At 38.4% G+C, this 17,946-nt stretch overlaps 1 protein-coding gene across 10 annotated transcripts in view; it reads right to left on the reverse strand.

Moving 5' to 3' along the window:
• The window catches only part of ASCC1 (activating signal cointegrator 1 complex subunit 1), a 107,234-nt gene that overhangs the window by 49,185 nt on the left and 40,103 nt on the right, over positions 1-17,946 (reverse strand). For all 10 annotated transcript variants that reach the window (XM_045437696.1, XM_045437695.1, XM_045437700.1 and 7 more), the window contains exons 6-7: positions 10,353-10,489; positions 3,145-3,264 (exon numbers count right to left, since the gene is read on the reverse strand). In XM_045437696.1, the coding sequence (XP_045293652.1) occupies positions 3,145-3,264; positions 10,353-10,489 (257 nt within the window). The remainder of the gene's footprint in view (positions 1-3,144; positions 3,265-10,352; positions 10,490-17,946) is intronic.

The raw sequence follows: 17,946 nt of genomic DNA on the forward strand, positions 1-17,946 counted from the left end.
TGGAAATAAGAATTGGAACATAGTCTATTCTACTCAATCTAGCATACACACACTGAAAACCTTCTTTATTCTGGCATAGGGATTCAGAGCATGGTTTTGCAGACTATGTGTTCCTTAGCCAAACTACTTAAACTCTCTGAACCTCCCTATCTATAAAACGGGCATACGAATACTATCCATCTTATACAGATGCTGCGAAGATAAAATGAAGATAATACGATGTAAGCACAGTGCCAAGTAAGAGTAATTGCAAAAAAAAAAAAAAAAAAAAAGTTATAATTTCCCCGGAAACTATGCAATCTTCAATATTAGAATTAAAACCTTACCTAGATCAAAGGTTGTTGCAGTAAGGTCTGTGGACCTTTGGAGATCCCTGAGACTCTTTTAGGAGAGCCCATGAGGTCACAACTATATTTATAGTAATTGTATGACACCGTCCGCCTTTTTCATTGTAATGACATTTGGACAGACGCTGCAAAAGCAATGCTGGGTAAAACTGCTGGCACCTTGGCGCGCCTGGGTGGCTCAGTCAGTTAAGCATCTGACTTTAGCTCAGGTCATGATCTCGCGGTTTGTGAGTTTGAAAACCCGCACTGGGCTCTGTGCTGACAGCTCAGAGCCTGGAGCCTACTTGGGATTCTGTGTCTCCCTCTCTGCCCTGCCCCACTCGCATTGTCTGTCTGTCTGTCTGTCTGTCTCTCTCCCTCTCAAAAATAAAAAAACATTAAAAAAATTGTTTTTAAAACAAAACAACAGAAAAACTGCTGGCACCTTAGTATAAACTAAGGCGGCGGCAGCAAATTGTATGAGCAGCAGTATATTCTTCACTATATATACATGGTTTTTAAAAAAACTAGTTTCATTTATCCTTGATGAAACTGTAAAAATAATCAATTTTATTAAATCTCAGGCCTTGAGTACATGTCTTTTTAATGTATCTGTGTGATGCAATCAGCAGTATGGATAAAGCAGCTGGGCTGTATGTGGAAGCAGATGGCTGTCTGGAGGAAAAGCACTTGTGAGGTTGTCAGAGCTGGAGCTGAACTAGCCTCTTTGTCCACGAACACCATTTTTATTTGAAAGAACGACTGACAGACAAATTATGGTTATTCAGACTTGGCTATTTGACAGACATTTTCTCAAAAAAGAACTTCAAGGAAAACAGTATTTTGGGCCAATAATAAAATTTAAGCTTTCAAGTGAAAATAAGAATTTTAGAAAATGTGTCCCTGCTACCATGAGCTTGACAGCAGCTTCTTAATACTTAAAGTCTGTGGTGAAATTAATAGTGCGATCAATACGTTTTTAACATCGCATAACGAAATATGTCAACATTTGGAAGATGTGCATAACTCAGTGAACCGGTATCTTCTAAATGACCAATACAAAACTGTGCATAGATTAAAGGTCCGGTCAAAATGTAAAAGAGATCAATGGATTTTAGTGCAAGAGTATGAAATGTTCGCTGATAGGATTTCTGACCTTTACCCAACTGTAACTTGTCAAGTTTTAGTGTAGTATCAAATATCCAGAATTAGCCGAAAACACTGAAAGTACTCTTCATTTTTCCAAATACGTTTCTGTGTGAGTCCAGGTTTTCTTGTGTACTTCAATCAAAACAACATATTGCAATAGACTGAACAGAGAAGCAGATATGAGAACCCAGCTGTCTTCCATTATGGAAATTTGCAAAAATGTGAAGCAATGCCTATCTTCTCACTAAATATTTTTGGTTTGGGAAATAGATTTTTCATGAAAAATGCATTATTTATGTAAACAAAAAATATTACTATTTTTAATGAACCATCAAATATTAAATTTCTAATTTTAATTTCTAATAAGGTAAATATTGATAACTATAATCCATATAAAGAAAGCTCTCTCGTGTCCTCAATAATTTTTAAGAAATTAAGTGATTATGAAGACAAAAAGCTTGAGAACTGCTATCTTATCGTTCACTGTTTTTGTTCACAAAGCTGAAAAGTAATCTACTCCATACACAGGAGCCCTATAACTGGTGAAGACATCGGACTGTTATAACTCACAATGCAAAGGAAATGATCCATACAGGATATCAAATTCCAAGCTCATAAGAAATGTTTTGGGATGTCCTGAAAGAACAATGCGTCCCTACTTTTTAAGACAAGGTCATTAGTATGCTATTTAGGCACATGCCAGGTATCCAAGACAAATCTGGTCCAAAACACACACAACATCTGATTCTATACTGTCTTTTCCTCACCCCCCTCCCGCACCCCCCCCCCCCCGCCCAGCCCCGCCCCAAATTCACTTCCAATTGAAACGAGCTAGAAGACAACTGAGATTACCAATTTGAATTGAAATATGAGAAATCTTACAAGGGATCCTCTAGAAAAGCAAATCAATTTGGGGGCTTGCCTAAAGACTTTCATTTTCTCTGGAGGGTTTCTGATTCAGGGTGAGCTCTGTTCTATCCCGCCTTAATAAAAAGACCACAAAAACAAACTTCCAATTCAAGTTTAGCTCCTCTGCTCACAGAAGACCTTGAATAGACTAACAAACAGCATTAACATCAGAAATGGCTCTGGATGCCTAAACTAGCCTCAGAAATAGCCTGGGTCATAGACTGAGAATCCCTAGAAGCGATCTGTGTAGTCATGACAAAAATAAAAAAACAGTAAACATATCTGTTGGTATGTGTTTTGAGGATGTTTGTATGTGCTAATCACTGTTCTAAGCATTTCATGTAGATTAGCTTAATCCTAATAATCTTACAGAGTTTGTATAGTTATCATCCCATTTTGTCATGGTATTCACTAGATCTGTGTTATGTCACTTTTGCAACTAACTACCATCCTAAAATGCCATCCTTTCTGCCTCCTATAGACTGAAAAACATGAAGAAAGCATACATCATAAAAACTAGATTGCTACAATCAATATCCACCATCCAAGTAACTCAATAATTATCAGACTAAAATCTGATACTTTTCCTACAACAAATTCCTCTTTTAAGATAATTACTTACTATTTAAAAAAAAAAAAGAATTGACACACTCTTTATGATAGTAAAGATCTCAAAGAAAAGGAATCAAAACTTGTTGAACTTCTAGCAGTGCTTTTAGGCACCTCTTGATGGAAACAAAGAAGCATTCCAGAAACATACCTGTTGGAGCCGTCTTTCATATGGACTTTGGCATAAAGAACATCCACCATGCCGGGATCATCGTTCATGTATTCTATCCCTGCCATCTCTACCTCTAAGGGTTTGCCCCCAGAAATGTCACTGCAAAGGAAAAAACGTTAGATTTTTACAAATGTTTAAACTAAGAGGGCCATTATATTTTAAACATAGTTATTATACACAGTCAAATATTACCAAAAATAAAATTGTTGGGAGGTTTTTTTTTTTACTAACAATATTATCTAACCATCCTTCCAATTTCAAAATTGTGTTCTATGCACATCAACTAGAAATACAAGTAGTTCCAAAGTCACACTACAGTTACCCCAATACCAGTTTATTAGTACTCACAAGAAAAAGCCAAGGAATGACAGTTCTGATTGACAAAGACATTTAATGTGTTGCCCATCTCTTGGGTTTTATTTCATTATTTCTATAAGCTGCAAACAGTATTTTACTCATCTAACAATGGTGGAGGCATAAAGTGGTATAACATCCTAACAGCAATATTTATAAAAACTCTTCAAGAGTAGAAACCCTTTGTCCAAGCAACTCAATTTCTGGGAGCCAAACCTAAGGAAATCATTATGAATTCAGCTACGTATCCAACCTTAGCTGACAAAGGGAAGTTCTTTACAGAAGAATTCCAGCTAAAAAACGCAGAATGATGAAATCAGGGTATCACCATTTTGCAACCCCTGATGAAATAATGGATGAAGACAATGATTAGCAATGGCTGCTAAAACTTAATGGCAAAAGGCTGAAATATAAAGAAAATATAAAGAGGGGAGCTCTATAACGATGGATCAGGCTAACCACACCTGAACCCACTGATCAAACTTATCACACACACACACAAAAGAACAACCAGACAATACTATTTCTTGATATGATGTAACAGGTTACACTTATACTCATGAAAAACAATTTGGGCACAGGGTTTGACTGAAGCTTTGTCTGGAACAACCAAAGATTGGCAACAAATTAAATATTCATTAAGGTTTTAAGAAAAGGTGCACAACAATGTACATGCTATATATTACTATTTGTGCAAAAGATAGGAGTAAGAAAATTTATATATATATACATATATATATGTATATATGTGTGTGTGTGTGTGTATGTATATCCATTCCCTGTACGTATAAAAAATCTCTGGAAAAATCTGTTGCCTTTAGAGAAGAGAGCAGGGTGCTTGGTGGGAATAGCAGTGGGAAGGAAACCCTTCACTGCATATCCTTTGAATCTTTAAAATCTTGCACCATGTAAATGTATTATCCATTAAAAAGTTAATATAAAAAATATATGCAAAAGAAGCCACACATAAGTTTATAAAATGCCCATAAATGCCAAAGAAGCCAAACACAAAAGTGTACAGACTGATTTCTTATTCATATGACATTCAAGAACAAGCTAAATTAATCTATGGAAACAGAAATCAGAACAACAGTTGCTGCTTTACTGGAAAAGGTCATGAGGGAACTTCATAGAGTGATGACAATGTACTACATCTTGATTTGGCTGAAGTTACATGAGTGTATGTATTTGTTAAAACTCATCAACTACACTTAAGATCTGTGCATTTTACTGTAAGTAAATTACACCTCAAAGAAGAAATACAGACTTGCATATTAAAAAGTCTGAGAGTACATACTCCACAGCATTAATAGTAATTATCTTTAAGCGGTAAGATTAAAAGTGATATTTTTGTTTATCTATAATTTTTGACTTTTCTAAAACTAATTATGTATGACTTTATTTATTTTAATTGAAATATAACTGAGATACAATGTTACATTAGTTTCATGGGTGCAGGTATTACTTTCATGTTAAGTAAAACTTCACCGTTCTGCTTCCTTCCCAGACTCCTTAAACAGATTTATCCTTCAACCAGAAAAGGCCCTGCAGTGCCAAGGTGAAACCCAGCTAAAAATCAGCTCACCATACACAGTCTTCTGCAAGCCCCATGAGGCTGGACAGTCTATCCATTTTGTCCACTCTGATATCCTCAGCCGGGCACAATGCCTTATGTAAAATAGGTAAACTCCATAAATCTCTGGTAAACACTGACTGGATGTTCTACACTAAACAGAGAAGCTTTTCTTAACAATTTTGAGAAGAATGTGGACACGTGCCTACATCATCATTGAAAAAAAATGTGGTACTAGCTCAAAGACAAAAGGAAGTTAGGATAAACCAAAGGACAATTCCTAAAAAAGCAAAACAAAACAGTTCTCTTGACACTGCACCAATGCCACAGAGAGACCCTTTGTAGTCTAGGAATCTTCACGGTAAATATTCCCTTAAAACTTCAAGACCATATTATTGCACAAGACCAGAATTTTTTTTCAGTAAGAAACTATTTTAGACAGATATTCAATAAAAATTACTGCCTCCATCATAAGTATCCCTGTTACCACCTCTAATAAGTGGGGTGTTCCAAAACACAAGCCACGCTCTGAACTATTACCTGAGGCCTATAGCTTCAACCAACAGCACAGAAGATCTCCGTTTCAAATAAAAGCAAAAACTCAACACAGAAGTCTGCCATTCAATCCTATCAAGGTATAGTCAAACAAACTTACATGAAAAAAAGTTTAATACTAACCATACATTCTTCTACATTTTTTCCCCCCAACTCTGACCCCGCATAGATCACCCCAAAGCACCATACCATTGGTTTAGTTTCCCACTAAAATGTTTTTACTGGATTCTGCCTAATGCTCTACCCTCAAATTCTAGGGATCGAGCCAAGAGAGAACCATGTAAACAATATTTTTGTATTCTCTGCAAAAGTCCTGTTGAAGACACTGCTCATCATCATTTTGGGTTAAGATTTACATGACAAATTTTTCTTGGATTGAGAACCAGAAAAGGATTCTCTCCTAAAAAACTGCCATGCTCCTTTTTATCAGGTAAGAAGTGTAATAATGGATGTGTTTCTTTTTGGAATTTAGTTCAAGTGTACCAGTGCTTGAAAACTATTAAATTTTAATGCTCAAGTGTAATTATAACCATTCCTTGGTTTTCAGGTAAAACCTTCTCCCATTCCATCTTTATCTCTGAGCTCCCTGACTTTTAACATTCCTCTTGTACGTATATCCTCAATCCAAACCACCTCAAATCTTTGGAATTAGATGGGGTACCAGGAACAACAACAACAAAAATGCAACAATGAAACAGGATCTAAAGCCTGTCTCAGGAGTAGGAACAGAAACTCTTTCAGCCTTCCCTAGGATTTACCAAGAGGGAGAGAAATTCAGTGGTTTATCTGACTCATACTCTTGGTCATGGTGACAAAGAGTCCATCTGGGACACCCGTGAGCATACTTTTCAACTGACACTTGAGGCAATAAACAGGAACCAGCATTCATCCATGGGTATTTTTCCTCCTCTTCTCTCCTTATTCTTGTCCCTTTTTAACTTATTTGGTTTTACCTCAGGCCTACTGGGAACACTTAGGTACAAGAAGAGTGATACTGGAACAAAAAAATACTGCGTATTTGTCAGACTATATACTCAGAGCCACCGCACTGTTTGTGTTCTCCATCTCACAAGGAAAAGTCACAAGGGATACATTTAAAGCTTCAGCGTTTACTGAACACTGAATAATTCATTCGGAATCTATACAGCTTCATGAGCCCTTAGCTTAAGAATTGAAATCAAAATTCTGTTCCTGGTCAGGTAACATCACTCGAAAAACACCCCCAAATTAAAGACAAATATTCAACTATTTCTTTAAAATATCTATTTAGCACCACAGTTTTAATTAAATCCCAATCTAGCCATGTAGATTTAATCTCTCAATTTTAAAAAGTCATCAAATTAAACCACAGCATGTTATTTATTAGTCTATCAATTTCAAAGTTTTTCCTTCTTATATTTTAATTTGGGATCTTTACATCATAAAAGGCCCAGGTTAGAAATGCCACTATTCTCAGGTCATGAAGTCAGGGTTCAGGAGATTGAACCCCAGGAGATCCAGCCCCCTGTGAGGCTCTGCGCTGACAGCATGGGACCTGATTCAGATTCTCTCTCTACCCCCCCTCTCTCTGCCCCTCCCCCATCTCAAAAGAAATAAGCAAACATTTCAAAAAAAAGAAAAGCCACTATTTACTGACAATCTAAGTATATCAAATACAAAAGCTAAGATCAAAGAGTATGAATAAAAAAGTTAAATGAGAATTCTACTCACCAGGGCTGTAAGTGTGTGTGGCTATATGTATGTATTTTTAGGAGACATTTTTCCCTTGTTAGGGAAACAAGGCACTTCTAACCAACCTAAACAGCCAATTCTGAGTCTCATTCTCCTCAGAAATAAGTTAATTTTGCACTATGTGCTTTTTAAACAAGTATGTGTGGCAGAGGAGAAAGTGGGAGAAGAGGGCTGGGGGGGGGGAGGGGTTGCTTTACTAGCTGGTTTCAAATCTTTTCAGCTTTTTGAAAAAAGCCTCTTCAAAAAAATTTTTGCCTGCACTGCAGATTTTTGGCAGTGTAACTCTGTCCTATTTCAAAAGCTTTGCTGAATTTGAAAAACTACAATTACTGTTTTCATCCTGTCATGTCAAAAATTCTTAGGAACTATTAAGGCTGCTCTTCATTTCCTATGCACACCAACCCTGACATGCTTAAAGGGCTCAGATTTGGCATTTAGTCACAAAAGGCACCAGGAGACATAAAAGGGAAGAACTCAGCTAAATCCTCACATAGCTCAGGATAAAGCTTCAGTGATTAAAAACCTGTGGCCTGATTTTCACAGGTAAGAAAACAAACACTTCCCTAAACAAATAATTTATCTACCTTTAAATTTTTCTTAGCAGGATTACCCTCATGGCAGCCAAGAAAGTGCAGCTGCTTTCCGTTTCGTTTGGCAAAACATGATCTGGAAATAAGTTAAGTATCAGGACTAATTCTTAAATCAGATAAAATTGCTGTTTTGTAAGGTAAAGCACAAAGTTTTATCATATGCAAGGAAATTGCAAATATCTAATTACAAACAATGATTTTGAATGTTAGGTTAAGATGGAGAGAGAACAGTTAGGTCCATCAGTGAGCAAAGATCAAGACAAAGAAGTATTCTTTGCAGACTGCAAACCCAGTCAGCTTATGATTTTGCTCAAGAAAAATACCTTGTCTTCAAAACTGTAAAAGAAGAAATGGCCCACAAACAAGTCACCCTATTACATAGTTTTATTTACAGCATATATAAGAAAATGTAACCCTTTTACCTTGCCTTACCCAACGAACTAGGTAACCCACTTCTACACGGCCATATCAAAATAGTATGGGGGGGTGCCTGGGGGGCTCAGTCTGTTGAGCATTCCACTCTTGATTTCGGCTCAGATCATGATCTCCCGGTTCATGAGTTTAAGCACCGCATAGAGCTCCACACTAACAGTGCAGAGTCTGCTTGGGATTCTCTCTCTCCCCCTCTCTCTGCTCCTTACTTGCTCTCTCCCTCTCTATCAATCTCTGTCTCTCAAAAATAAATAAGAAAACATTAAAAAAATAGTATGGGACCTAGGGGCGACTGGGTGGCTCAGTTAGGCGTCTGACTTCGGCTCAGGTCATGATCTCATGCTTCAGGAGTTTGAGCCCCGTGGTCAGGCTCTGTGTTGACAGCATGGAGCCTGGAGCCTGCTTCGGATTCTGTGTCTCCCTCTCTCTCTGCCCCTCACTCGCTTGCACTCTGTGTCTTTCTCTCCCTCTCTCTCTCTCTCGCAAAAGTAAATAAAAGTTAAAAAAAATTGGGGTGCCTGGGTGGCTCAGTCAGTTAAGTGTCTGACTTCAGCTCAGGTCATGATCTTGCGGTCTGTGAGTTTGAGCCCCGCATCGGGCTCTGTGCTGACAGCTCAGAGCCTGGAGCCTGTTTCAGATTCTGTGTCTCCTTCTCTCTCTGACCCTCCCCCGTTCATGCTCTGTCTCTCTCTGTCTCAAAAATAAATAAACGTTAAAAAAAATTTTTTTTTAATTAAAAAAAAAATAGTATGGGACCTGAATATTATAAGTGACCAAAAAAGCTCTTCAAGTTATTTAGTTTTCAAATTTCTCTTACTCTTCGTCAGTCTTAAGTAAAAGGAGTAAAGGGTAGGGAAGAGATGATTCTTTAAAATAAAGCTGTTAGGTCAGATGTACATGTAAATTAACATTTTATAGTAAAAAGAACTCTACCCCCAGAAGAGCAATGCTTTCCCCGAGCCAAAACAGACTGCTTGGACAGTTTTTGGTATCCTTACCGACTCAAACAATACTACCTGTATTTAAAAAAGAAAATTAAAGTGCATTTCTGAAATACAATAAACACCTCAGTAGGGAATCATGTTATTTATGTAATGTTTGAGTTACTGTGGTAACAGAATAACGGCCCTCCAGAGATGCTCATGTCTTATTCTCTGGAATTTGTAAATACGCTACCTTACGTGGCAGACAGACTTTTGCAGATGCGATCAAGGTTAAGGAGTTTTAGACGGGATGATTATCCTGAATTATCTGGGTGTGTTCAGTCAAATTCACACATCCTTAAAAGCAGTGAACCTGTCCCTACTACAGCCAGCGATAGAGAAGCAGTAACAGAAGGGTCGGAGAGATGCAGTGCAGCTAGTGATGAAGATGATGAAGATGATGAAGACAGAGGATTTGGTCACTAGCCAAAGGATGGGAGTGACCTCTAGGAGATGGGCTTGAAGCGCAAGCAAATGGACTCCTCCCCTGAGCCCCCAGAAAGGAACACAGCCTCGCGGACACTTTGATTTTAACCCAGTGAAAGCCATGTCAGACATCTACCCCAAAAAACTTGAAGATAATAAATTTGCATGGTTCTAAGCACCAAGCTTGTAGTAATGTGTTCCACAGCACACACAAAATATGAATACAGTAGTCTATCCTGTTCAACAGACAATGAAGAGAATTTCCTTTTGGAGAAAATAATGGGATGTCCTATTAAGAACAAAATTTGCCTACTGACCAAGTAAAATTTAAGGTAGAGTCTTTCCATAAGATTTTGTAAATACATGCTTTAAATCCATTTTAAGCTTTTCAGACAACGTTCCAATGGTAAGTGTTAACAACTGGGTGAGTCGACAAATCTTGCTGCCATGTGACTCAACTCCCTAGTGCAAAAATAAGTCTGTGACACCAAAAAGAAGCCAGTACGAGGTGACCACCCTTCCCCATTCCTGTAGATTACTCACTCAATGAATTCCTCTTTACACTGCTGTAGCATCTCACACGTCTGCTGGATCTCTTGCTCACTCAAAAGTACCAACATTCCAATAGTTAGGTGAAGCTTTCTGGGATTCTGGAAAATGGTGCTATCAACCCCATGATCCTGTTATCAAAGGGAGAAAAATAAGAAACTCAGCCCACATAAAAGTAAATGGCAGGAGGGGTGCCTGGGCAGCTCAGTAGGTTAAGCGTCCGACCTCGGCTCAGGTCATGATCTTGCAGCTCGTGGGTTCAAGCACCGCATCAGGCTCTGTGCTGACAGCTGGGAGCCTAGAGCCTGCTTTGGATTCTGTGTCGCTGGCTCTCTCTGACCCTCCCCAGCTTGTGCTCTGTATCTCTCGCTCTCAAAAATAAATAAACATTAAAAAAAAAAAAAAAGTAAATTGCAGGAATACAATTTAGAGTCCAGAGATAAGCCCATGCATCTATGACCAACAGATTTTCAACCAGGTGCCAAGTCAATTTAATGGAGAAAGAAGAGCCTCATCAACAAATGGTGCTGGGACAACTCAATAACCACATGCAAACAAATGAAATTGGACCCAAACCTCTACCATATACAAAAATTACATCAAAACGGATCAATGATCTAAATATAAAAGCTAAAATTAGCTTAGAAGAAAGAGTTTTCTTAGGGGAAAATCTTAATGACCTTGGACTTGGCAATGGATTGTTAGATATGACATCAATGGTATGGGCAACAAAAGAAAGAAATAGACAAATGAGACTTCACCTAAATTAAAAACTTTTGTGTATCAAAAGACACTATCAAGGAAGTAAAAAGACAACCTACAGAATGACAGAAATATTTGCAAACCATGTATCTGATGAGGGTGTATATCTATAATATATAAAGAACACAACTAAAAAAAAAACCCAATTTTTAAAATAGAAAATGAACTTAAGTAGTCATTTTTCCAAAGAAGAAATACAAATGGCTAACAAGCACATAAAGATGGTAACTTCATGAGTCATTAGGGGAATGCAAATCAAAACCATAAGATACCATTTCATACCCAGTAGGCTGGCTATAATCAAAAAAGTAGAAAATAACAAATGCTGGCAGGATGTATTTAATGGATACAGAATTTCCTCTTGGGGGTGATGAAAATGTTTCCGAATAATATGGAGCTGGTAGATGCACAACTCTGTAAACGCACTAAATGCCATTCAATCATTCACTTTAAAATGGCTAATTTTGTGTTATGTGAAATTCCCCTCAAAAAAAATTGTTTTGTAAAAAAAGGAACTGACAGCCTGATATAATGGTATGCCCAGGAAAAACAGAATGCCATCTAAACGTAGGCTCTCAGAATATCTTTTGCTCCTTTATCAGCTTTGTTAGGCCCAGAGCAACCAGGCCTTTTATGGGATTCCCCAAAGAACAATATACTCTTTATAAAAAATGTTGCTTCTATCTTAGCAGACACTGTAGTATTTCCAGGTAAAATACTATGTATTAAGAATAAATTCTCCCAAGCAAAGAAATGAGTGAAAAATGAATCTGGAGAAATATCTAGACACTGGAGTTGCCACATCAAATATAGCTATCTTTTTGTGTCATTCATCATTCCCTGCACTTTAAATAAAACATTTGTCTCTGGGTAGCAAAAATAGTGAATATGCTCCTATATCTTCCTTTAAAAAAAAATGACATGAGGAGCACCTGGGTGGCTCAGTCGGTTCACCGCCCAACTCTTGATTTCAGCTCAGGTCACAATCTCAACAGTTCCTGAGTTTGAGCCCCACATCAGGCTTCAGGCTGACAGCACAGAACCTGCTTGGGATTCTCTCTCTTCCTCTCTGTCTCTGCCCCTCCCCTGCTCATGCTCTCTCTTCCAAAACAAATGAACTTAAAGTGTAAAAGTCAGTGATATTTACTGTATTCACAATGTTATGCAACCATCAGCTCTCTCTACTTTCAAAACTTTTTTCACCCCATAAAAACATTCTATAATCATTGAAGAATCACTTCCTGTTCTCCATCATTCATCCCCTGATAACCTCTAATTTGCTTTCTGCCTCTTTTGATTTGCCTGTTCTGGATATAGCATATAAAAGGAATCATATAATATATATGACTTTCATGTCTGGCTTCTTTCACTTAGCAAGTACTCAAAGCTCATCCAAGTTGTACCACGTATTGGTAGTTCATTCCTTTTTATGGCTGAATAATATTCCATTGTATATACAAAATAACTGGTTTATTCATTCATCCCTTGATGGCCGTTTGGGTTGTTTCTATCTTACAGATATTATAAATAATGCTGCTATAACATTCATGTACAAGTTTCTGTGCCACCATGTTTTCAATTCTTTTGGGTACATACCTAAGAGTGGAATTGGTGGGTCATGTGGTAATTCTATGCTTAATTTTTTGAGGAACCACCAAACTGATTTCTACAACAGCTGAGTCATTTTACATTCTTAGCATTACTGTACAACGGTACCTATTTCTCTCCACCTTTGCCAACACTTACTACTTTCCTTTTAGGGGTGCCTGGGGTGGTTCAGTTGGTTAAGCATCTGACTCTTGATTTCCACTCAGGTCATGAGCTCACAATTGTGAGATCAAGCCCCACATTGGGCTCTGTGCTGGGCATGGAGCCTGCTTCAGATTCTCTCTCTCCCTCTGCCCTTCCCATGCTTGTGTGCACGTGTGCACATGCTCTCTCTCTCTCAAAAAAAAAATCTTTATTACAGCCATCCTGGTGGGTATGAGGTGGTATCTCACTGTAATTTTGATTTGCATTTCCTTGTTCACCTATGACATTGATCGTCTTTTCATATCTTTGTTGGACATCTCTTCTGGAGAAATGTCTATGCAAATTCTTTGCCCATTTTCTGTCTTCTTATTGTTGAGTTATGGAATTCTTTATATATCCTGATACTAGTCCTATACCAGATCATGAATCCCTTTTGAAGGTAAGTAGGTCTCAAGTTTTATTACATTCATTCTGCAAATGAAGACAAGGAAAAGAGTTGAGAATCTTCTCCTCCAACAAGAGCAAAGCTATAATTCTATTTTTGAATTGCAAGTTCTGGGCCCATATTCTAATCCTTGGACAAATAAACCATCCCAAAGGCAGAGAAATGTATTTCTCAAACACAGCTTACATTCTGTTCTTGGTTTGCCAAAGACTGCCTAATTTTTGCCTTGGCAACAGGAGTTAATGGATTATTCATTTTGTAAGTGTTAATGGAGCTTGAGCTATTTTTATATCTGATGAAGAGTTTTGTGATTCTACACATCAACCCAAATTGCCTCATTTAATGAAAGTGATTTTAAGGAACAATCAGCTTTGAATGTGTCAAGGAAGGCAAAGTGCAGTATTTATTACCCCAGCTGCTCTAACCTTTGGCAGAACCTGTCATTTTAGAAAGGCATGCGAAGTGTTAAAAAGCCCCTCAAAAGATTCCAATATGCACAACTCCATCCCAAACTACAGTTGAAAATTGCTCCCTTAGCAATAAGAGCTAATATTTTTTTTAGCCCTTACTCTCTTCCAGGCATTTCCTATGCACTTTACATAGACAAACACCCTATGAGGAAAGATGTATTATCCCCATTTTACAGATGAGGAAACTGAGACAAAGAAATAAAGTCACTTTCCCAAAGCAACACTGCTAGTAAGGGATGAAGCCAAAATTCAAACCCAAGCAGTCAGGCCTGCACTTTTTATGAATATTATATTGCCTCACTGGTAACAGCTACCCAGAAGAGGCTGGGACAATATGATCATCACTCAAAGGCAAATCCTTACACATTTCAACAAAGCTCACACAATAAATGGATCTCATCATTAAACTAATAGCGCAAATCCCATAATTCTCTGAAAATTGATATTAATATTTGCCTTTTCTTGATATGACACCATAAAAGCATGATCTATAAAAGAAAAAAAGGATGACTTGAACTTGATCAGAATCAAAAACTCATACTTCAAAAGACTCCATTAAGAAAATTAAAAGAGGGGAGCCTGGCTGGCTCAGTCAGTTGAGCGTCCAACTTCGGCTCAGGTCATGATCTCACAGTTTGTGGGTTCGAGCCCCACATTGGGCTCCGTGCTCACAGCTCAGAGCCTGGACCCTGCTTCAGATTCTGTGTCTCCCTCTCTCTCTGCTCCTCCCCTGCTTGCACTGTCTCTCTCTTTTTCTCTCTCTCTCAAAAAAATGAATAAACATTAAAAAAAAAACTTAAAAAAAAAAAGAATATTAAAAGACAAGGGGCACCTGGGTGGCTCAGTCAATTAAGTGTCTGATTCCTGGTTTTGGCTTAGGTCATGATCTCACGGTTCATGGGTTCGAGGCCCACATCAGGCTCTGCGCTGACAGTGCAGAGCCCTTTCTCTCTGCCCTTTCCTTCTTGTGTTCTCTCTCAAAATAAATAAAAAATAAGAAAAAAATGAAAAGACAAGAAACAGAGAAAAATATCTTGGAGAAAAATATTTACAAATCATATATTTGATAAATATAAATATATTAAAAATTCTTAAAATTCCATAATAAAAAGATAAATAATCCCACTTAAAAATGAGCAAAGAATCTGAATAGACATTTCACCAAAGAAGATATACTAATGACTAAAAAACGTGTGAAAAGATGTTCAGTATCATTAGTCATCATGGAAATGCACATCAAAACCAAAATGAGGGGGCTCCTGGGTGGCTCAGTCAGTTAAGCATCCAACCTCAGCTCAGGTCATGATCTCATAGTTCATGAGTTCCAGCCCCACATCGGGCTCTGTGCTGATAGCCCAGCGTCTGGAGTCTGCTTCAGATTCTGTGTCTCCCTCTCTCTCTGCCCCTCCCCTGCTCACGCTCTGTCTCTCTCTCTCTCTCAGAAATAAATAAACATTAAAAAAAAAACAAAAAAACAGACAATACCAAGTGTTGGTAAGGACATGGGGAAACTGAACTGCTCACAGATTGCTGGGTTAAAGGGCCATGACATCTGCAATGCACTCTAAAGTAGTTCAAAAAGAAAGAAAAAAAAAAAAGAGAGAGAATGATAAAACTAAAATAGAGTAAAATATTAACTACGGGTGAAAATGAGTAAAGGGTAGTGTCCTTAGTCTTCCAACCTTTCTGTGAGTTTAAAATTATTAATATCCTATTGCTGCTGTAACAAATTACTACCAACTTGACAGTTTAAAACAGCACAAACTGGGGAACCTGGGTGGCTCAGTTGGTTAAGCGTCCGACTTCAGCTCAGGTCATGACCTCACTAGCTCGTCAGTTCAAGCCCCACGTCGGGCTCTGTGCTGACAGCTCAGAGCCAGGAGCCCACTTTGGATTCTGTGTCTCCCCCTCTCTCTGCTCCTCCCCCACTCATGCTCTGTCTCTCTCTCACTGTCTCCTTCAAAAATAAACAAATATTAAAAAAAATTGTTTAAATACACAAAATAACACAAATTTTTTATCTTACTACCTAGCAGAAGGAAGCTCTAGAACTTTTCTTTCCTTACCTTACTCTCTGAGAGCCTATCACTTCAGTCAACCTAAGTTTGCTTGCCAAGACAACACTGAATACCGGCGGGGGGGGGGGGGGGGGGGGGGACCATGGAGAACACAAAAGAGCAGGAAAAAGAACAGATGGAATACCTAAAGGCCACATAATATGAACTCTTTTGGAGAACTCTGAGTCATAAGCCTTCAGTCTTTAACCATATGGGAGGTTATATAATGTATATGTAATCCTATTGGACAGTCTTTCAATAAATGAAGAAACTCCCTGAATTGTAGTAATGCCATCTATTGAGAAAACCTTTTCTCTTACTGAATTATCTAAATTTAATGTGGAATGAGAGGCCCCTGGGTGGCTCAGTTAGTGAAGCAGTCAGTTAAGTCTTGATTTTTGGCTCAGGTCATGATCTCACAGTTTGTGGGATTGAGCCCCACAGAGGGCTCTGTGCTGACAGCACAGAGCCTGCTTGGGATTCTCTCTCTTCCTCTCTCTCTGCCCCTCCCCCAATGCACATGTTCCCTCTCTCTCAAGATAAATAAATAAACTTTAAAAAATTAAATTAATGTGGAACCAATCTTCAAGGCAGTGACATAATCCTCTAGAGCCATTATTTTTCTTTGCTCAGAATACATCATATTCCCAGCCACAAGCATCTTCACTGAAATGAACAAAGACCAACATCAAATTCTGTACTCCAGGGGTTTTAATTACACTGGGCCCTGCTCCAAGTTCACCATTACTCAGAGCTAGAACTATTTTATTCCATTAGGTTGGACAACCAAGCTGGCGCCTGAAAATTCTAATGGTGGTGACTTTCCACCCAACAAGAATAAGCAAAGGGTGAAGTAACAGAATTCCCTAGGGCAGGTGTGCCTAGATTGAAGGGGAAAAAAAAGTGTTTCTTATGGCTAAGCCATACCATAAGCCTCAGTTTCTTTATTTGTTAGATAAGGTCTCATCCAAGGAGAAAATGATGCACAAACTACCTCCACAGAAAGCATATGTGCAGTCCTAACCCACAGTTCAGAGTTCAAAGTCACAGTCTTACTGAGCAGTCCCAGGTGCAAGACCTTAACCCTCTCATTCAAACTGCAACTCCATGATCTACCATTAGCAATCACCACACCATCGCAAGCCCTTCATTGATTGCATTTTTAATCCAGCACCTGGGCTCCACTGGGGCAGAAATGCTGGCAATGCTATCAGCATGAACCAGTAATAAAGAATAGTGAAATCTAAAAATGTCAAGCTTGGGGAAAAGGCCAGTACAGAGAAGTATGGATTAGATCACCATGGAGCATTCACTCTCTCTGCTTCCTTAAAGCCCTAGGTAGAACTCAATCATCCTCTCCACGCAGATGGGATATAATCAGGTGCATCTGGCAGAGCTGTCAGCAAGCAGAAGGGAAGCCTCTGGGCAGTTACATATGAGTTAAGAAAAGAACACTTATGAATCTAACCCAAACCTGTACCACCCAGAAGCACTTGCCTTGACAGTACATGCTGAGAGCCAGAGACATAAACAAACAAACAAACAAATCCTCAATTAAATTCACATATATCATCTTCTAGGAGCTCCAGGCATAACAAAGGTTTGTGCTTTAGCTAAGGCCTTTAACCCAGAATACAGAGTCTAGGGTCCTAATTCCAACTCTGTTACAAACCAGCTGTAATTAGGCAAGCCATTTAACTTCTGACCTCGGTTTCCTCCTCTGTAACATAAAGGAGATGCCTCATTTACCTCTACGACAAAGGTATTAAGAATTTTTTACGTGCTCCCACAAAACCTATAATTAAGTACAGAATAGGATTTGTGAGGGATCCACCGATTCACTTCTTGATATTCCATGCAAAGAAAAAGAGGAAATAAACATGGAAGCCTTCCCTGTGCTCATTATATTTTCTTTCTTTTTTTAATGGCCAAATCCCATAAAATCACTTCTGGGCAGGTGACATAAATCTCATTCACATCGGAAAGTTATTCAAACAAGGCAGACTGGTGAAAAGAACATTAATTAGTCTTTGCAACCACACAGGCCTACGTTCAAATTCTAATTCTGCCACCTATCAGCAGTGTGACTCAATCATTCTGAA

This window comes from Leopardus geoffroyi, chromosome D2 (genome assembly GCF_018350155.1).
Source record: "Leopardus geoffroyi isolate Oge1 chromosome D2, O.geoffroyi_Oge1_pat1.0, whole genome shotgun sequence".
Classification (NCBI taxonomy): domain Eukaryota; kingdom Metazoa; phylum Chordata; class Mammalia; order Carnivora; family Felidae; genus Leopardus; species Leopardus geoffroyi.